General features: G+C 39.8%; 1 protein-coding gene across 2 annotated transcripts in view; it reads right to left on the bottom strand.

Moving 5' to 3' along the window:
• LOC100245180 (uncharacterized) overlaps positions 1-22,302 on the bottom strand; it is a 95,201-nt gene that overhangs the window by 48,083 nt on the left and 24,816 nt on the right. For both annotated transcript variants that reach the window (XM_002281992.5, XM_059737954.1), the window contains exons 4-6: positions 3,894-3,964; positions 3,686-3,785; positions 3,511-3,609 (exon numbers count right to left, since the gene is read on the bottom strand). In XM_002281992.5, the coding sequence (XP_002282028.2) occupies positions 3,511-3,609; positions 3,686-3,785; positions 3,894-3,964 (270 nt within the window). The remainder of the gene's footprint in view (positions 1-3,510; positions 3,610-3,685; positions 3,786-3,893; positions 3,965-22,302) is intronic.

The raw sequence follows: 22,302 nt of genomic DNA on the forward strand, positions 1-22,302 counted from the left end.
TGTGCACATTCTATGTTCATGTCTTTAACATGACCATTCAGTGATGTGGCATTGTAATTCTTTTTGCTTTTTCGTCTTGCTGGTAGGAAATTAAAATCACTAATGTGGGAGACCCATTAATATCCCTCAGTCTTTTAGCTCTTTCTTTGTAGTTTTAACTATCAGCAGTCCTTCAGTTACACCAATTACTTCTGGAATTCCACTCTCACACTGCTGAAAACATCAGTAAAACTAACTTTTTTTTTTTAATTGGAAAGAACAACTTTATTTTTTATTTCTTTATTCAGTTTTTACAGGAAATAAATATTCCATTAAATGATAAGAAGAAAATCATGAATAGGCAAAGGACGAACTATTCATAATCACACTACGAAGATTTATTTGCTAAGGATCCAAGTAACCAAGCAAAATGTGGGCCCGCATCATCATCTAAACACCAACAAGAAAAGAAAAAATCCAAGTTAAAGCTCAGGGAGGAAGAAGCACTAAACAAAAGCCCCTAGCATGAAGCTTGCTTTCCATTTGAAAGTGAACTCATTGAGAGTTAAGAGTTAAGTTTTAATTATTTTTAAGACCAAAAATGGTGCATGTGATCATCATTAATTTGCTCAAGTTGAAGATCCCTTTTATTCTTATTTTTAATTTATTTATTTTTTACAGGTAAGCTCTTTTTTTTTCATGGAGAGTTGTCACTGGCAAACATTTTGAGTCTTTCAGATCTGTGGGCTGAGGGTGAATCATTATCATCTTGTAGGTGTCCCAAAAAACAAGGAGATTCGTGAAGGTAGGATGCTTTCATCCATCAAAATATTCATGTTATTTACTTGAGATGTTTTTATTTTTTATTTTTTCATTCTTTTATTTTGTTTTGTTCTTCTTCTTCTGGTTTTTTTTTTTTTTTTTGTGGGGTGGGGAGGTGGGGGAGCCTAGGAGGGGTTGTGCACAGTTCCACAGCAGATCATTTAGCAAGGAGGGGGACCAAGCAATTGGTATCTTTTATAGGAAACTTTTAAAACAACCCACTGTACTAACTATTTTTCAAAGTAACGGATTTGTTGCATTTCTTGGTATGGCTTTAACAGTTCATCCACTGGTTGTAGCATTACCACTTTTATTTACAACTCCATGTAACAACAGCATCAAAGACACACAAGGTACAAATAAGAAAGAACAATATAGGTACATGATGAAATCAAATAAGGAAGTAAAAAGGGCATCTAGGGTTTGTTTAGAAACTGTCTTAAGAATAGTTCTTTGTTCATCAGAATTGAAAACAGTTATCATACTTAAAAAATACATTTGGAAAACTTTTGACAGAAAACTGTTTTTTCTATTTGTTCTGAAAATGGAATGTCTTTTAGAACAAATTTGAGGTGTTTTCAATTAATTTTGTAAAGTGATCTAAACAATAATTAAAAATATGGAAAATATAAGATAATCACAATTGAATAAGAGAAATTGCAAAGGGATTTTCTATGGTCAAGGGTTGGGGAGCATAAGTGAGACCATCTCATTGATTGGGACTTAGTGTGTAAGTCTAAAGGGGAAGGGGGGTTTAGGGTTTGGCAAGATTTCTATGCGGAAGCATGCTCTATTAGGAAAATGGCTATGGAGGTTTCGAAAGTTATACTCTTTGGCATCGGGTTATTCTAAGCATTTACGGGACACTTAGTAATGGGTGGGATGTCAACACTATGATCAGGTGGTCACATCATTGTCCTTGGAAGGCCATTGCACAAGTCTTCCAAGATTTTTCTAGATACACTCGACTGGTGGTGGAAGATGGGACAAGAATTAGTTTTTAGGAAGATGTGTAGTAAGGGGATCAACCTTTGTGTTCTCAATTCTCAGGTCTATTCAAAATTATCACAGTTAAAAACCCCACTATTTCATTAGTTCTTGAGTCCACTAATCCTTTCTCTTGGAATCTAAACTTTCGTCACAATCTTTCAGATTTTGAGATAGAAGATCTTGAAAGACTCATGTCCTCTCTTTCACATTTGTACTTATCTCCATTTGGTCCTGATTCTAGAGCTTGGTCCCTATCTTTTTTAGTTTTATTTATGGTAAAGTCGTTTATTTCAATCCTATCCAACCATATTGATCCAATTCCATCATTTCCTATTGATTTTGTTTGGAAATCGCAAGCCACATTTAAGGTCAAATCCTTTGTTTAGTTAGTGGCACTCAAGAAGATAAACACCAATGACATGTTGCAATTGAGAAGATCCTACAATGCCCTCAGTCCTGATGTTTGTTTGTTATGTATGGAGAGATGAAACAGTAGATCATATTTTTTATATTGTCCATTGAGTTTTAGGCTATGACATAGGCTATTCAACTTGGCTCATATGGATTAGGTTCCTCCTAGAAGTTATTTTATTTTATTTTATTTTATTTTTTTGATAGGTTCCTCCTAGGAGTATATGTGACATGATGATTATCTCATATAAAGGATTGGGAAGTACCAGTAGAGGCAAGGTGTTATGGCAATTCGCTTGTCTTGCTCTAATGTCGGTAGTGTGGTGGGAAAGAAATGTTAGGATTTTTTACGACAAGGCAAGAACTTCAGAAGGTCTTTGGGAGATAATTCATTTCTTAGCCTCTTTTTAAGCCTCTTGCACCACAACTTTTATGGGTGCTCCCCTTAATTTAATCCAACTTGATTGGATGTTAGTGTGTAGTTCCAAGGGTATGGGCTAGCAAGGATATATTATTTTTGTATATTCCTACATGGGATATGGTTTGTGGAACCTCATAGTTGTATAGATTTACTTGAACTTTGGAGGTTCCTATTTTCTTTTTGTGTAGTTTTTGGAGGATCTCTCATCCTTCTATTGTACTTATTTTTACTTACTTTAATATACTATAATGTTGTTTCTCATCAATATATATATATGGAAGATATTATAGGAACTTTTGCATTGTCCAGAAGTGTGCAGTACCTTTATGGAGAATAAGCCAAGAAAATTGTTTTCATATTTAGGTTCTCAAATAGAATTTTATTCCTGAAAAACAATTGAGAACTATTTTCAAAAACCATCCTCAAAAACTATTTTTTGCAAACTGTTTTCAAAAACATTGCCAAATGGGCCTTATTTTTTATGGGATAGACATAGATAAATTTATCATGAGGAAAAAAATGGATTACATCGTTCCCAAATGCTTGCTTTAATATAAACATGGACATGCATCATGTAACAACAACAGCTATAGAAATAATAAAAATTAATAACAATGATAACAATAACAGCAACAACAACAATAAAGAACAATTAAAAAGAAAAACCACATCATAATCCTTTACAAACATTCCGACAAGGCAATAGAAACAGAGCATGCGATATGCATAACCACATTTAATACAAAGGAATTTTGTGTATATTATGAAATATCAAATGTACTAGAAAATAATGTGGGTGAAACAGAATATTTCCTGGTTCTCACGCAGATACATACCATAAAGTGCTGAAAAAGGTACAATCCAAAATTTAAAAGATGAAAACCCACCAAAATATCAAAATCTAGCTCCTTGGGTGATTTTTCATCAGTTACAGGAACACGTTCATAGTCAACAAGGTAGCCTTCTACTTGCAGTTCCTCATACACCTAGACCAAAACAAATTTTGGACAATTATTATATTTCTATATTGCAAGTAACTGAAATGAATGTGAACAGGCATACCTCTAGCGGTGTCTTCACAGAATCACGTGACACTGGTTCCCATTGATCCACCATCTGACCATCTGGCAGTTCATCAGTGACAAGGATCTTATATCCATATCTGCTTTGTCAAGTGTGCAAATAAAGCTTGCTATCATGCAGAGTAAGAATGACAAATATCCAATATTTTTCTAGCCTCTGAAGATAAAAAGAGGGCAACCAAAAATACCTTGCAGCTTCCATCAAGATATCTTCTTTTAACCGAGCCTCCATTTGTTCAACCCTAGCCCTGTTGATTCCCTAATTTAATAAGAAAAGTCATAAAAAATTGAAACCAGCAGATAAATATGTATGTGTTTTGTGAGTTGCATGGTTGTGTGGAGGGATGGCATGCACTTTGCAGTATCTCTGTTGTTAACTATCTTTAAGAAACATATATTGAAACATTTTTTTTTTTTTGATCAATAAGTATATGATTGTATTGCAAAGAGGCGCTAAAGTAGCGACCCACTGAATTACAGTATAAAGGGACTTACCCCCTTACAAAAGGGCCCATACAACAAAGGACAAGACAAAACAAAAAAATCCTCTCCCTTAACACATACACACCCACTCTATAAATTCTATTAAGGTTGAAGGACCATCTTTTATCCACAATTTGATTTCCGACCACAATAAATACACAAAAGATACTTTCAGCCTTTGAATGGACAGCCCGCAATCCTCAAATGCAATTGAATTTCTAGCCTTCCATATAACCCAAAACAAGCATAACGGTCCCAATTGCCACGCCACCTTCCTTTTCTTTCCCACAAAAGAGCCCCTCCATCCTAAAAGGGTTTCCTTGACCGAAAGAGGAAAAACCCATGAAACTCCAAAAAAGGAAAGGAACACCATCCATACTTCTCTTGTTTTTTCACAATGAATAAGAAGGTGGGCAATTGACTCCTCACACTTATGGCATAAAAAACATCTATTTGTCATAACCTAACCTCTCTTTTGCAAGCGATCCAAGGTTAGAACTCTCCCCCAAGAAGCCTCCCACGCAAAAATGCTCAATTTGGGCTGCACACAAGAGTTCCATATAATCTTTGAAGGGAAAAAAGCAAGGGACCCTGGCTGCATGGTCCTATACAAAGATTTCACCGAGAAATCCCCATCCTTTGATTCCATCCACTTCACCCTATCCTCCTCATCCACCCTAACCTTCTTCCCCTCCAAGCAACAAAATAGCCTTTCCATTTATTCCAACTCCCAATCGTTGAAAGGTCTATTGAAACAAGGGTTCCAACTTCCCCCCCTTTCCTCCTCGACTGTCTACACTTCATTTACCCAAGCCTCTTTGTTCGAAGTTAAAGCAAATAAAGAAGGAAAAGTCTCGCACAAAGGGATGGTTTCACACCATTTGTCTTTCCAAAACTTCACCTTCTCACCATCACCCACCACAAAGCCAAAAGAAGGGGTTACTAGATGTCCCATTTTACTTATTGCCTTCCACAACCCAACTCCGTAGGCCTCCTTACTCTCACAAGATATCCACCCTCCTCTTTCCTCCCCGTATTTCCCTCTAATCACTTGGTTCCAAAGTGCCTTTCTTTCATTTGCAAAGCGCCAAACTCATTTGCCAAGGAGAGCCCTATTGAAAGCCCCAAGACTCTTAACCCCCAACCCTCCGCTTCTTTTGTCTAAACACACAATTGACCATCTTACTAAGTGTGGTTTTTGCTCAAGAGCCCCGCCACCCCACAAAAAGTCCCTTTGAATCTTCTCCAATCTGATTCTAACCACTCTAGGCATCTGGAAAATAGACATAAAATAAATCGGCAAATTTAACAAAGTACTGCGCACTAAAGTAATCCTCCCCCCTTTTGAAATGTACTGACGTTTCCACATAGCCAATTTCTTTCTGAATCTTTCTTCTATTCCATCCCTCGCTGCAACACATTTAAACGGAGCACCCAACGGCATTCCTAGGTAAGTGGAAGGCAGTTTTCCCACCTTGTAACCGAACTCATCAGCCAACTCATCCACATTCTCGACTCTGCCAACCGGAATCAGCTCACTTTTCTCCAGATTTGCTCTTAACCCTGAAATTGCCTCAAACCACATTAACAACCAGCCCAAATACAACAACTGATCCTCCTTTGCTTCACAAAATATTAGCGTATCATCAGCAAACAACAAATGTGATATCTGGACCCCTTCACCTCTTCTTCCCCGAATCAAACAAGGCGACAAGAAACCCCCAGCCATTGCTCTCTTTATCAAACCACTAAAGGCCTCCATCACCACTATAAATAAGTAAGGCGACAGGGGGTCTCCTTGCCTTAACCCCCTTGAGCTTTGGAAAAAACCCGTAGGGCTTCCATTCACCATAACTGAATACCTAACAGTGGATAAACACCACTTTATCCACCTGCACCATCTTTCCCCAAACCCCATCTTCTCCATCACCGCTAAAAGAAAATCCCAGTCCACATGATTATAGGCTTTCTCAATGTCTAATTTACAGAGAATCACCCCTCTATTGCTTTTCACAATGGAGTCAATTGCTTCATTAGCAACCAGCACTGCGTCCATGATCTGCCGTCCCTCCACAAAAGCATTTTGGGACGTTGAGATGACCTTAGCTAAAATGCCCTTCATTCTATTAGCCAACACCTTAGCTAGCCACTTATACAACCCTCCCACCAAGCTAATTGGCCTAAAATCCTTCAAGTCCTCTGTCCCCCCTTTCTTAGGAATCAACACTAGGAAAGTTGCATTCAAACTTCTTACAAAGCTCCCAGTCTCATGGAACTGCCTGAAAAAGTTCATTACCTCCTCTTTAACAAATTCCCACGAAAATTGCCAAAAAGCCATTGAAAAACCATCAGGGCCTGGCGCTTTCTCGCCACAACAACCTGACAGTGCCCTAAAAACCTCCTCCTCCATGAAAGGCTTCTCCAGCCCCTCCACATCCTCCTCTTCCAGCCTTTCAAACATCAAGGCATCTATCCTGGGCTTCCACCACCACCCCCCTGCCAGCAGCCCCTGGTACACCCTGCAAACCTCCTCTTTGATCTCCCTTTCCTCATTGTACCATCTCCCATTCACTTTGACTCTATTCATCTGATTCCTTCTTCTATGAGCATTAGCCATCTGATGAAAAAACCTTGTGAAGAAACATATATTGAAACATTGCAAATGAAAGGATGAACTGACGCCAATGTACTGCTGGAAAATAAGACATCTTGGTTTTAAATCTCCACAAACATCCATGCATGAACTCAACTTCTGGAGTGACAAAATCATAATCCAAAGTCAAAGTTTAAAACCTTGTGCCACTCAACTAGATATTTAAGTTGTAGATTTCCATAAACTTCCTTAAATGTCAATTACTTATATACACTTGTAAGGTCATTGAAATCAAACCCCAACCAGGAGTTAAAACCATTGCTAGCATTGCCTTGGGGAGAATTCAAGGGTGTTTCCTTTATTAACATAGCCAAAAGACTCAACAACAATTCAACGATCATTGCCCTAGTTGCAAAGGCAAACACTGTAATAATCAAAAGTGTGACCTGCAGTATACCTTGAAGCAAAACAAAAGCTGTTTTGGAAGCTCTCTTTCATTCTATCATTTTTTGGGATTGGAAGGAGATCTATGAGATAACTGATTATGAATTGACAATGGAAATTCATAGGGCAGGTATAGGATCATATGCTGGGAATCAATTCAAGCTTAATTTTGACAGTTTTCTCCCATCTAATGCTGAAATCAATTCAAGCTTAATTTTGATAGAAGCAACATGCACTTTGGATTTTCTTCTTTTTGTTTATTAAAAACAAAAATGTATTAGTGGATAAATCAAGTACATGAGAATGATGAAGAATCCTCCCCAAGTCTACAAAAGCTGATCAAAAAATGGAAGAATTGCCTTCTTCAATATACTAATATAACATGTAACTCGATATAAAACCACTTGAGAACATTCAATATAAAACCTCTCATTTGAGTGAGGTTTTATATATCTATACAACCATGAGGATTGTTGTAGTTAGAGAGAAACAAGAGACAAAATAATCCTTTTCTCATTCACTCTAAGGTCTTGATACAAGGCAATATATTGAACAAAACTTTTGACTCCAGAATCTAAACAAGGAAACAACAAATCCAACAAGGAAACAAATAAATCCTAGCAAAATTTTAGAACCTACATAATATAGTATAACTATACAACACCTAATTATGGAAATTATGTTACACGGTAAACAACCCAATCCCAATTCTTCCAACAAGGATTAACAAAATCACATTCAAAAAGAACTTGAAACAAATCTCCTTTCCTCACTATACCAACCTTTCTTTTTTTTATAAGTAAAAGCAATTGTATAAAGAAAGCCTGAAGTACACCTGACAGTATACTCGGAGTATACAAGGCAACTAGGCCAAAGGGAAAGAAAAAACAAAAAAACCCTTACTTACAACCCAACCAATCAATGAAATCGAAAATGGACCATGAAGCACAATTTACATGCACCCTAACCCAATTCGAGAACATGTACAAAAAAGACCGTAAAATAGTTTGATCCGCTAATTCAGAATCTTCAAAGATTCTTCTATTTCTTTCCTTCCATATAGTCCAAAATAAGCATAAAGGGGTTGCATTCCACGTCTTTTTTCTTTTCTTTCCAACAAAGGTGTCGTTCCAACCAAGAATGGTTTCCTTGATAGAATTGGGCAAAACCCAATGAACACCAAAAAGAGCAAAAATAAGGTGTCAAATCATAGTTGCCTTGGGACAATGAATAAGCACATGATTAGCTGATTCTTCATCCGCTTTACACAAATAGCACCTACTTGGTAAGGCCCAACCCCTCCTTTTTAGTTGATCCATAGTTAGAATTCTTCCCCAGAGAGCCTCCCAAGCAAAAAAACTGACTCTCTTTGGAACCCAAGGATTCCAAACTAAGCTTGAAGGGAACTCTCTACCAATGCAAGGAGCTAGGAAGAAAAGAAAGACTTAACTGTGAAAATATCTTTCTTTGAAACCCTCCAAGACATGACATCCTCAATCCCCCTTCTAAGCGCATGGCCATGTAACCTACTGAAAAAAGTTTCCACCTCTTCCATCTCTCAATCATTGTTGAGTCTTGTGAAAACAGGGTTCCAACAACCTAAATTCCTGGACTGATCCCATAACTGAGCTACCTAAGCATCCTTGGAGGAGGCAAGATAGTACAACCTTGGAAAAGCCTCATCCAAAGAATCTTCTCCACACCATCTATCCTTCCAAAAACGCACTCTTCTACCATCCCCCACCTTAAAAGCCACCCTTTCGCTGAACTCCAACCACCATTTCCTAATCGTCTTCCAAAGCCCCACTCCATGACTCTCCCTTGAATCGTCGGAGCACCAACCACCATTTTCCTCCCCAAATTTCCTTACAATCACTTGTTTCCATAAAGAATCTTGTTTCAAAGCAAATCTCCAACACCATTTTCCAAGAAGAGCCTTATTCAACCTAGAAAGATTTCTGATACCTAAGCCCCCATCCTTTTTCTCCATGCAAACAATGGACCAATTTACCAAATGCGGCTTACTTTGAGAAACTCCTCCCCCCCAAAGGAAATCTCTTTGAATCTTTTCCAACCTTAGGCTCATCTTGCGAGGAATGATAAATAAGGAAATAAAGTAAATTGGAAGGCTAGAGAGAGTGCTCTTTACCAAAGTCAACCTTCCTCCTTTGGACAAATACTGTCTCTTCCACAAAGCGAGCCGCTTTTGAAATCTCTCCTCCACTACATCCCAAACCCAAGATGATTTGAAAGTAGCTCCCAAAGGCAGCCCTAAATAACAAAAAGGAAGAGAACCCACTTTACGGCCCAATACCCTAACCAAGTCCTCAAAATTAGGAACCACCCCCACTGGAATCAGTTTGCTTTTGTGAAGATTGATTTTTAGCCCAGAAATTGCTTCAAACCACATAAAAGCCCAACTTAAGACCTCCACATGCTCCTTGCTGAACTAGTGTGTCATCAGCAAATAAAAAATGAGAAGCAACCACACCCTCACCTCCTCTCCTACCAGCCATGAAACCCTCAAGATAGCCTCCTTGTAAAGCCCTCTTCAATATAGAAGATAACGTCTCCATTGCTAAAATGAAAAGGAAAGGAGAAAGAGGATCACCCTGTCTTAGGCCTCTAGAACTTTGGAAAAAGCCTACAGGAGAACCATTAAGCAAAATTGAGAAACGGATTGAAGAAATACACCACCTCATCCAATTCACCCAAACCCCATCTTATCCAAGATTGCTAATAAAAAGCCCCAATTCACATAATCGTATGCTTTTTCAATATCCACCTTGCAAATAATTCCACCCTTTGCAGTTTTTAATCTTGAATCTAAGGCCTCATTTTCTATAAGGACAGCATCCAAAATTTGTCTACCTTCCACAAAGGCATGTTAGGAGTTCGAAATGACATTTCCCACCACTCTTTTCAATCTATTAGGCAAAACTTTCGCTAGAATCTTGTAAAGACTCCCCACTAGGCTTATAGGACGAAAATCCTTCAAATCATCTGTACCCCATTTCTTAGGAATGAGAACAATAAAAGTGGAGTTTAAGCTTCTCTCAAAACGGCCAGAACTCTGAAATTCAACAAAAAAACCCATTACTTCGTGCTTGACTATGTCCCAGCAAAATTGCCAAAAAGCCAAAGTAAACTCATCCGGTCCAGGGGCTTTATCCCCATTCAAACCAAAGACTGCAGCCTGGACCTTTTCCACCGAAAAGACATCCTCAAGAAGCCCCGCTTGGACACTATCCAAGGAAGAGAAAGACAACCCCGAAATACTTGGTCTCCAGTCCCCTTTTTCTGACAAAATATTCTGAAACACATTAACCACCCCCTCCTTTATCTCAATTTCCTCAGTCAACTTCCTACCATCCACTGTAATAGAAGAAATAAAATTCTTTCTTTTTCGAGCATTAGCCATCTTGTGAAAAAACTTTGAATTTTTATCACCTTCTTTCAACCACAATTCTCTTGACTTTTGCCTCCAAGAGATCTCTTCCAAGACTGCCCACTTGCTGAACTCCTCCACTGCCCTTCTTCTGGCCTCACTATCCTCTAAAGAGAGACCTCAGTCTCTTTCCTTGGCGTCCCAGAAACCAATCTGACTAAGAGCAACGTTTTTATTCAAAGAGACATTACCAAACACCTCTCTATTCCACACTTTCAGATCCTGCTTCAGAGCCTTTAGCTTGCAAGCAAGAATGTGACTGTAGGATCCGCTGAAATTATAGCAAGACCACCACTTCCTAACCAAGTCTTTGAAGCCCTCCACTTTCAACCACATATTTTCGAAGCGAAAAGGGGTTTTTCTGCCTCTAATTCCTCCTCCATCCAACAAAATAGGAGCATGATCAGAAATGGATTTCGGCAACAAGCTTTGAGAAAGGTTGGAAAAGTGACTCTCCCAGTTCTCTGAGACCAAAAACGATCGAGTCTAGAAGCTGATCTGTTATTTAAACCTCCACACCAAGTGTAAGAACCCCCAACCAAAGGTAGATCCCTCAACTGCAATTCATCAATTACCTCTGAAAAACGCCTCATTGCCGAAGACAAATTCAGGCAATTTCTTATTTCGCTGGGTAGCCTAATCACATTGAAATCACCACCAACACACCAAGGATCACTCCACAAACTTTTAATATCCCCAAGTTCAAACCAAAGGAATTCTCTCTCAGAATAATGGACTGGCCCATAAACACCGGTAAAAATCCAAATGAAATTGTCATCGCAATTTTTGAATCGACATGATATGGAATACTGCCATGTTTCCATCTCAAGAAGTTGCAACACTCTGCAGTCCCAGAAAACTAAGATGCCCCCTGCTTGCCCTCTGGAGTGCACACTTCCCCAATTCACGAATTTACCAAAACCCAAACTTCTCACTACCGAATCCGACATGAGTTTGCATTTTGTTTCCTGCAAACAAACTAGGTTTGCCCTTTGTATCCTTAAGAAGGCCTTCACTACCTTTCTTTTGTCCTTATAATTTATTCCCCTAACATTCCATGAGAGAATTCTAATTAACATCAACACTTCTTGAACATTCCCCAACGAATTTCCTGTTCCTTTTTCCTGAATCCGAGGGGGACCCATACTTAATGGAACACTCTAACTTTCGTAGCTCTCTCTCGACTCTGGATTTAAGCAAAGAATTCTTTTTTCCTCCTTGAACATAAATCTTGCCCCTTTTTCTACACTCTAAACTTTGAAACATAGTCAAGATTTCATTTTCGAAGCCATCCACCGGCAACCCCATGAATCTATTGAATGAAAGCAATCTTCCAAAAGTCTCGTCTGAGAAAGTGCCTTCGGTTGCACCTTCCTTGCTTTCGTTGTCTTCGAGACACCCAAGGTGGGAAGGCCACTGGACCTCCGAGCCATCTAATTGGACAATACGCAAAGGCCCTGGCTCCACAGCATCCCCATCCATCGAAAAGCTTCTCGAGTCCTCCCAACAGACCAATGGACCCAAGACTTTTGCGCCGGAGGGCAAAGAAGAAGGAGAAGGAGTAGAAGAGAATAACCCGACCCCCCCGAGAGAAAGGACTAAGGGAATCTGACCTGTAAAGCGAGCGGTCTCCTCCAACAACGCGTCATTCGTGACGTCTGAACTCAAAGCGTCAAAAATCTGAGGATTTCGTTGCTCAAGAACAAGCTTAACATCTTCCACAGAAAGTTGGGGCTCGCGAGGTGTGCCCTCATCCAAGATCATTCTCTACGAGACCACAAACACCCTTTCAACAGAGGAAAGGGTTTGGGCCGATCCTTCTAACCTCCTAAACGAGCCCTCAGAGCCCACTAAGGCCCCTTGGGCTTTAGTCAAGCAACCCAGCTCAAACCTTGACTCTGGACGTGGGCCCATCCCAATGACTTGGCCCAAATTCTTCTTTTGGACAAAGGCCCCTAAAGACCTCTCCTTCACACTTAGACTAGCCCCTCGCTGTTGGGCCTTTTCACCACCTGAGGAAAGGCCCAACTCTGTCTCTTCAATCAGTGACTCAGAGTCATCCCTCTACGGTGCAGAAACAGAAGACCTAGGCTGCATCACATCACCAGATCCCCTCCTTTGCTCCAACTGCGACAAGCAATCTATACCTTTTTCCTTTGAGAAAGTGGCCAACTCCACTCTCGCCCTCACGCGTGAATCACACTCCAAGTCATCCCCAACCTTCAGCTTATGGCCACCTCTCCATGGTTCCACTCCCGATACCCGAGGGGACAACTCCCACCATAGAGGAATGGAAAAACAGCGCTCTTGCACCACAACCTGCAGGCTACTAGGAGTGCTTTCACCATTTATTCTCACCAAAATCCTCGCCCAGTTAAAATTCCGAGACCTAGCAGTGTCTTTATCAACCGCTACAAAACTCCCACAAGCATCGCCAAACTGTTTGAAAAAATCATTGTCCCAGAGAAAGAGGGGAAGGCCTAACAGTCTTACCCACACTTCTCCCACCTCCACACCTTCTCTAACACAGCCAGCCTCAGGGACCCATTTATCTAGCCAAAGCCTTTTCCTCCTGTAAAAACAAGGTCCTTCTGAGAGAATCCGCTCCGCCTCCGAACAGAGTTCAAACTCAAAAATAATGAGAGTCTCTCCAAGAAAAGCAAGGTGAATCTCCCCCTTCAATCTCCAAAAAGCCTTAGCCCAGATTCTTAGGGAAGACAGTGAAATGGGCTCCTCTTCTCCTCATTTCCCCACAAGACAGTGTCTTAAATCCTGTAGTTTACTGAAGGAATTTATCCCCCTAATTTGGAGCCACACTTTCTCTTCTATTCCCCTGCAACTAAGCTTAGCTGCTTCAGCATACGACAAACCTCTAACAGTACTATTAGTCAAACCTTGAGAGAAGACGACCATTTTAGGAACTTCAGGACTAACAGTAGGGGGCACAATCCCAAGACTTCTGAGTTTATTGGCCAGCAAGACCCAACCTCCCACCATCCCACTTCCTTCAGGAAACACAAGGGAAAACCTTCTTCCTTCCGTAGAGCGGACCGAGCAAAGTAAAAAGCATCCTGTTGTATTCCTCCTTAGTGCCAAACAGAAACTTCTTCCTCCTTCTAACCACGTCTTAGAGTCCTTCTTCCAATCAGCATTGTTGCAAAATTCCTCTACCCCTTCCAATAACTGGGACAAACTTTTAGCGCCAAATTTAATCCACTCCACAAAGCCTCTTCCTCTCTCCGTGATCGTACCCACTAGCCTCCCTCTTGCTTGATCAATCGAAATCTCAAAGGATTTCAATTCAATCGCAAACCAACACATGCTTTCGGACACCTCATTCCCTTCAGAGCACCCTTGAACTCACCTCATACCAGGAACAAGATGTATCTATATCCTCTAAACAAAGATAAATGAGCAAAGCCAGAATGACATACAAGGAACGAGCTCAGAGCTCCGAGCCTCCATCAGCCTCACAAACCCGCCCGCCTTATGCTCGCAAAACACCTTGACAAAGAAGTCATTCCCTTCTATCTGAGCCACCTCCACTTGGGGCTGCAGCATGGGTTCAAATTTCACTCTTTATGACCTACACACTGAATATCAGTCAAGCCAAACAACATTCAGAGGGATGCCCTTAAACATCGAGGTATAAGAGGCTCAAAAAGATGAATAGAAATGAATATGATCCCATATTTTCTTTGAAGTCCTCCACTTGTCCTCCAAAATCCTAATATTTTTGTCCCTCCACAGAATCCATATTAGCTAAAGACAGCTTTGGATTGGTTGTTCATCTTAGAATAAATCATTTATGCCAAAACAAGCAAACAAAAATATAACTTAATGAAAGGACACTAAATAGCAAGACAACACCCACATTGAAAAAGGGTTATTTGATTAAAAAGGTCATTGAAAACCCAAATTTGAAAAATTAACCCTCCATCCTTTTTTGGCCTCATTTTAACAAAAATGTCCTTACTTTTTTCTTGCAAAAATAACCCTTTCTTTTAAAACTACATGTAAATACTTGAAATGGCAAAAGGCATTTATGTCAAAAAAATGTTACTTTTCAAATAAAAACATGGGAAGCGTTAGTTTCACAAAGACGAGGATCATTTCATCCCTTTTAACCAATTAATTCTTGAAAAAAAAAAACAATAAACTCAATCTAACAATGATATAGATTGATGTTGCAACTAAAACATTTTATAAGTCATGTTACTGACGAGCTAAGCAAAAGCCTTAATCTTTAGTGGAGCTTCTGAGTTCCAAATTAACTTAGCAGGAGCAAAAAAAGTAATAACAGGAGAATGAGGAAAAATAGAGAGAGCTTCATAGAAGGAGCTCACATACAAACATACTAAGGGAGTCAATGATCAATTTCTTTCATCTAAAAAAGAAGATGGATGATATATATAGATGAAGCAAGAGTGAAAGAAGGCATGTTAATTCCTCAATCTCTAGATCCAAAAGGTTTCGACAAAATTTGAAATTTCAAGATGGACTAAAAGAGGGTCTATCTACAACTAAGGTAACAAGCAAATTTCTAGTCCTTACAACTCTGAAAAGATTTGGAAATTGAAACTTGAGGAGACAATCACTCAACCAAATATCTTCCTAAAAACGAATTTTCATATCATTTCCCACTAATATTGAATGAAAATAGAATGTTTATATATTAAATTTTTAAGGCAATCCTAGTAAACTTCTAGTGAGCATCCTTAGGCTAAGCCATTGAAAAAAAATATTCATTCTTAAATCAAGTAAGAATTTCAATTTCTCAAATTGCCTTTTTCTAGACATGAAAACACTATTTTTTCACTCTAAAAGAATGTTCCATTGTCATTGATTAGGCTCCACCTTATTTAAAAAGGTTTTTTTTTTTTTTTTATAAGCAAAGATGCATAATATATAAAAGCGCCAAAAGGATGCACCAATGTACGCGAGATGTATACAAATAGCACCTAAAAGCACAACTAACAAGAGAGAACACAAAAAAACAACATTGTCTCTTAACAAAAGCCCAACCACTCTACAAAATCGAATAAAGACATAGAATCTATCTCCCTTTACATCTTTACCCAAGTAAACAAATTACTAAGAAAGGAATTCTTCAAATATTGAAGATAGAAAACACATCTTCAATCAAGTAAAAACGACCTTGATTAATCGAGGTGTTAGAAGTGTAATGAATGTTGCTACTAGGAGTGTAACAAATTGTTGCTCTTGAGGAGTACGTGATTCACATGATATTAAAATGCCGAATAGATACTATTTGTGCAAGGTAGAAGAGGGAACAAGTGATCAAATCCCCCTTCATTGTTCAAAAAGCACACATTTTGTGGCAATTAATTTTTCCTTTTATTTGATGTATAATGAATGATGCACTCTTTAGTGAGCGGGTTGCTCTTGAGTTGCCGTGGCTCTTTGTTGGCAAGAAAAGAAAAAAGATTTGGAAGGTTGCACTGCTATGCCTATTTTGGACCATTCAGAAGGAAATAAACGCCTTTGAGAATTGTGAAAGTTTGAACCAAATGATTAAAGGTTCTATGTTGTATCTATTATGGGATTGGGTTAGGAATTACATTGGGGATGGTTCTTTGTCGATGTTAGACTTCACAGATTGGTTTGGCTCTCCCTAGGGCATAGTTGTTGGTTTTTGTGTATTCGCACTTTTGGTTGCTTCGTATACATCATATACACTTTCTTCTATTAATACAATCTTTATTTACCTATCAAAAAATAAAATAAAATGTGGCTTTAAAGATCATGGCATGCTTCTTGGATTAAGGTCAAATCAATAAGATAGAGTTAAAGACCAGATTAGATGGGAGGGTCTTAATTGGGTAATCTTGTAAAAATTCCTTGTTTATAACTTCTAATGGGAATCCAAGGGTGCTTCATTTTAGGACCACTAAAAGAGAATTCTCATTGATGCCCTTAGAAAAAAATATCCTAAATTTTTCCTGATGTTACTTGTCATATTTGTCTTGTTATCAATGATGGTTCTTCTATTCTCATTGGAAGGATCTATATAGGAGAGATAAACCCTTATGTCTTCGATAAAAAAAAACCCTTATGTGTTCTTTTCTCATGTCTTTACTCCCTTTCAAGCTCAACAAGATCTCTCTTTCATGAATGATTTTCCCTCCTTCCAACTCCAATTCTAAGGTATCTTTTAGATTCAGAGATTCAAAGTTGTCAACCTTTTTGTTCTCTTCATAAATGTCTTCCTCCCACCCTAATGAAAATTCCTGAACTACAATGATTTGTTCTCATTTAAATATTTCTACTAAGCCTTTTCTCAACATAGTATTAGAGCTATGGTTAACTAAAAGTCTTGAGTTCAAGTCCTCCCCCCATCAATTTATCTATCTAATTATTAGTAATCATAAAAAAAAAAAAAATTTTAAAAGTACAATTTGTTTAATGTCATTGTGATTTGTGTCCCCTATGGCAGATATGGGGGACTACACATGAGGCGAGGTGTTAGAGCATGATAAGCATTGTGGCTTGAATCTAACCACTTAAGATTTTAGGGAAATTGAATGTCCAACATGGTATCAAAGTGGTGGTTAACTATAGGTCTCCCACAAAAATATGATTTGTTTTCCACTAATTTGGTATGTGCCTCCCACAAAGGATATGAGGCTACACATGAGAAGTGTTGTTGAAGTATGATATACATTGAGAAATTTATTCTCCTTGCACCTTTCCCTAAGCCAATCTTATTTGGAATTCTAAAACTTCAAAAAAAAAAAGGATCCTTTGCTTGGTTCATGGCTAACAGAAAGGTAAATAAAAATAATCCACTTATTTAAGGACACACAATAAAGCTATTAGACTAGGCCATTTTTTATGTGCTTAGGGGGTTGAAATTTGCATATGACCTCTTCTTCCATATTCCCCTTATTTTGGAGCTATAGTAGGGACTTTTTCAACAATAAATTTAGTCTAGGTAGCTTCCAAAGGTGTCTATGATATGGTACTCATTTCTTTTTTAGGTTTTTGTAGAAGCCCAAAGGCAGAGTCCTATGAAGGGATAGGGCTATTCTAGCAACCTAATAGGTCACTTGGCTAAAAAGGCATATTTGGATTTTTGAGAAGAGAAAGAGGTTTAGTGTAAATTGTGGGAAAATATTTGTTGTCTTACTTCTCTTTGAATGTTGATTATGAAGGAATTTTTGGAAGCCCCATTTTAAGGGATTGAAGTTTAGTATGCTTCCCAATTGGAGGATTAATAGGACCTATAAGTTAACTGGGTTCTTTCACTACCTAGCATCTTGAAGCTTCACTTAGATGGATGTTCTACAACTAATTTGGATGAGATAAGTATTTGCATGCTCATGCAAGATTATAACGGTGAGACCTTTCAAGTTTCCTCAAATAGACTCAGGGTAGGTTAAATTGTCAAAGCAAGAATACTTGTTTTGCAAGTCTCAAAATCACAAGGTTGGGTGTTACCAATCTACTAATGGGGAAGGACTCGACATTAATTGTCTTTAGTACCTTGTGATCATAGAAGATCTTGCAGATATACTCAATGGATTCAATGAATTGTGAATCTTGGCAAGAATTGGTTGGGTCTATTCAGATGGAAGAGTGGCTGGGTCGACCGCATGTGGCCCAAATATGGGTCTTAATGAGTTGGAGAAGGATGGTGGGCCGACTAAAATAGACGGGCCTTTGGGTCGAATTTTAAAAAATAAGACAAAGGTGGCTGGTGATTCAAAGGCAGGCCCATCATCTAGTAGTTGGGCTGCTGAACTGGGCTGCCATCTTTTAGTTGAGGTGGAAGGCCTAGAAAGGGAGGGCCCAACTGTTCCCTTAGAGAAGGTTGGTTTTTTGGGCCGTTTTATCTCCAGAAAAGGACCCATTTCAGAGGATCCTTTGTCGAGCTGGGTGCCAGAGGAGTTTAGAAGGGAACAGAGGGATGATGGCTTTTCGATGACTGACCGAGCGCTGGCAGAGGAAGCTAAAAGGTATGCACTGATTTCCCATCCTAAAGGAAAACGGGTTATGGGGACACCTATTCTTCTCTCTTCTAATTCTGATCGGGCTCCGGAGGGGGAGTCTTTCAATCGCCCAGGGGGAATTGAGGAGGAATTATGAGGGGACAAGTCAACATGGTTAACAGTCTATGAGGGGAACGTTGAGAATGAAAATGGATCCTGGAAGCTGGGAGAGGCCAACAAAAACAGAGACAAGGTTAGGGGCAAGGAGGGGAATACTGGTGTCTCTGGTTCTCAAGATACCGAAAATGAGAAAGAGAAGCTATGGGAGGACTGTAGTTTAGCAAAATTTAGCCAATTCCTGGGATTCTCTACGGAGGGGCTGGAAAAGGAGATATTGAATTTTCTGATTAAAATCAGAAAGAGGCGGGAAAAGATTCACAACAAAGAACTTTTGGAGAAGTCCAAGTTTGAAAGGGAACTAAAGAGGCTGGAATGCTCTGTCAATTATGAGGGGGGGAATAAGCAGAAAGATCCTTCACAGGGCAAAGGGAATCAATTGATAGTTGCCCAATGAAGCTGAAGATTATAATTTGGAATGTGAGGGGAGCTAATGACAGCTCTAAGAGAAAAATTATTAAGAACTATGTAAGGAACCAGAGGGTGGACCTAATGTGTATTTAGGAAATCAAGATTCAGGAGATGTCGGAGGGTATTGTGAGAAGTCTGGGCTCGGGGAGATTTATAGAGTGGAGAGCCCTAAATGCGGAGGGGGCTGCGGGTGGCATTTTGATATGCTGGGATAAGAGGGTTTTGGATATTTTGGATTGGGAGGAGGGTCAGTTCTCTTTGTCTTGTTGATTCAAGACTACAAAAAATGGGGCTACTTGGGTTTTTACGGGAGTGTATGGTCGTTTTACCAAAGTGGAAAGGGAGGGTATGTGGGAAGAACTTGGGGCAATAAGAGGCCTTTGGGATGATCCCTGGTGTCTCGGTGGGGATTTTAATATCACTCTGTTTCAACAAGAAAGGAGTAGCCAAAGAAGAATCAGCTCAGCCATGCGGAGATTTGCAGACTGTGGATGATCTAGAGCTGTTGGACCTGCCCCTTCAGGGGGGAGAGTTCACATGGAATGGGGGGCTTAATAATCAGGCGTGGGCGAGACTAGACAGATTTTTAGTTTCCCCTAGCTGGTTAGATCAGTTTAGTGGATTCACTCAGAGCAGGTTGTCTCGGCCAATTTCTGATCATTTTCCAATCGTGTTAGAGGGGGGTGGAATAAGAAGAGGCTCAACCCCGTTTAGATTCGAAAATATGTGGCTTAAGGTTGAGGGGTTTAAAGACATTGTTAGAACCTGGTGGCAGGGAATTGAAGTCAGGGGCAGCGCTAGCTATAGATTGGCTGTTAAAATGAAGGAAATTAAAAAGAAGCTGAAAGTGTGGAACAAAGAGGTTTTTGGGAAGCTGGAAACTAATAAAGCTTCAGCCTTACAACAAGTAGATTTTTGGGATCGGGTAGAAAGTGAGAGAATCTTGGCTGTGGAGGAAGCTGAATTAAAAAAGGAAGCTAAAGACTCCTTTAAGAAATGGGTCTTGTTGGAGGAAGCCCATTGGAGACAGCACTCAAGGGAGATTTGGTTAAGGGAGGGGGATAGAAACACGGGGTTCTTCCATAGAATGGCAAGTGCTCATCGAAGAAACAACGCTATGGACAGAATTAAGGTTAATGGGGAGTGGCTAGTAGAGGAGCAGGAGGTGAGAGAAGGAGTTGTGAATTCGTTTCAGCAAATGCTTTCTGAAGATATGGTTTGGCAGGCGGATATTGGTAGAATTCAGGTAGGTTGCATCAGCCAGCAAGAAGCAGAGAGTCTGGAAATCCCATTTGCAGAGATTGAGATTTATTCAGTGCTAATGGAGATGAATGGGGATAAAGCCCCTGGCCCGGATGGTTTTACTGTATCCTTTTGGCAAAATGCATGGGATTTTACCAAAGAGGAGATCATGGAGATGTTTAAAGAATTTCATGAGCATAGTTCCTTTGTTAGGAGCCTTAACAACACTTTCTTGGTGTTGATACCTAAGAAAAGCGGGGTTGAGGATCTTGGAGACTTTAGACCTATCAGCCTGTTGGGGGGGCTCTATAAACTTTTGGCTAAAGTCTTAGCTAATAGGCTCAAAAAAGTGATTGGTAAGGTGGTCTCTATTGCTCAGAATGCCTTTGTAATGGGAAGACAAATTCTGGATGCGTCTTTAATTGTTAATGAGGTGATAGATTCGTGGCAGAAGAGAAAAGAAAAGGGCCTTATTTGCAAATTGGATATAGAAAAAGCTTATGACAGCATCAATTAGAATTTCTTAATGAAGGTCCTTCAAAAAATGGGCTTTGGGACCAAGTGGGTGGGATGGATGTGGAGCTGCGTGTCTTCTGCTAAATTCTCTATTCTTGTTAATGGAGTACCAGCTGGGCTTTTCCCTAGCACTAGAGGGCTTCGTCAAGGGGATCCTCTATCCCCTTACCTCTTTGTTATGGGAATGGAGGTTCTGGACGTCCTTATCAGGAGAGCGGTGGAGGGGGGATATCTTTCAGGATGCAACATTCGGGGTGGTAGTAGAACTTCCTTGAATATCTCCCACCTATTTTTTGTTGATGACACAATTGTGTTTTGTGAGGCGAGCAAAGAGCAAGTTTCTCACCTAAGCTGGATTCTCTTTTGGTTTGAAGCGGCTTCGGGTCTTCGAATTAATCTAGCCAAAAGCGAAATCATTCCAATTGGAGAAGTGGAGGAGATTCTTGAGATGGCAGCTAAGTTAGGGTGCAGGGTGGGGTCTCTGCCCTCTCATTATTTGGGTCTCCCCTTAGGGGTCCCCAATAAGGCTACTTCTATGTGGGATGGAGTGGAAGAGAGGGTCAGAAGGAGACTTGCGCTTTGGAAAAGACAGCACATCTCCAAAGGGGAGAGGATCACTCTCATAAAAAGCACCTTGGCTAGCATGCCAATTTACCAAATGTCTATTTTCCGAATGCCCAAGTCTGTTGCTAAAAGAGTGGAGAAAACCCAAAGAGAATTCCTATGGGGGGGAGGAAAATTGGAGGGAAAAGTTCACTTAGTTAAATGGGATGCGGTCTGTATAGAAAAACACAAGGGAGGGCTAGGATTAAGGAGAATAGCCACTCTGAATAAAGCCTTGTTGGGCAAGTGGATTTGGAGGTTTGCTTGTGAAAAGGATAACCTTTGGAAACAAGTGATCACTACGAAATATGGGCAAGAGGATTATGGTTGGAGGTCAAAGAAGGCTAGTGGGGCGGCTGGAGTAGGGGTCTGGAAGGAGATTATGAAAGAATCTAAATGGTGATGGGAAAATTTGGCTTTTCTAGTTGGGAAGGGTTCCAAAATCAAATTTTGGAAAGATAGTTGGTGCACTGACACTCCGTTGTCCCAATGCTTCAATCATCTTTTTGTCCTTGCCGTGCATAGGGATGCTACAATTGAGGAGATGTGGGACCAAGATTCGGGCCAAGGAGATTGGAATCTTGTTTTTGTGAGGGACTTCAATGATTGGGAGTTGGATATGGTTGGGGAGTTGCTTCATACTTTGAGGGGTCATAGGCCTTCCCTGGAGGATGATTCAGTTATGTGGAGGCAGGGAAGAAATGGTCTTTTCAGGGTCAAAGAAGCTT

The sequence above is a fragment of the Vitis vinifera genome, chromosome 7 (genome assembly GCF_030704535.1).
Source record: "Vitis vinifera cultivar Pinot Noir 40024 chromosome 7, ASM3070453v1".
In the NCBI taxonomy this organism is placed as follows: domain Eukaryota; kingdom Viridiplantae; phylum Streptophyta; class Magnoliopsida; order Vitales; family Vitaceae; genus Vitis; species Vitis vinifera.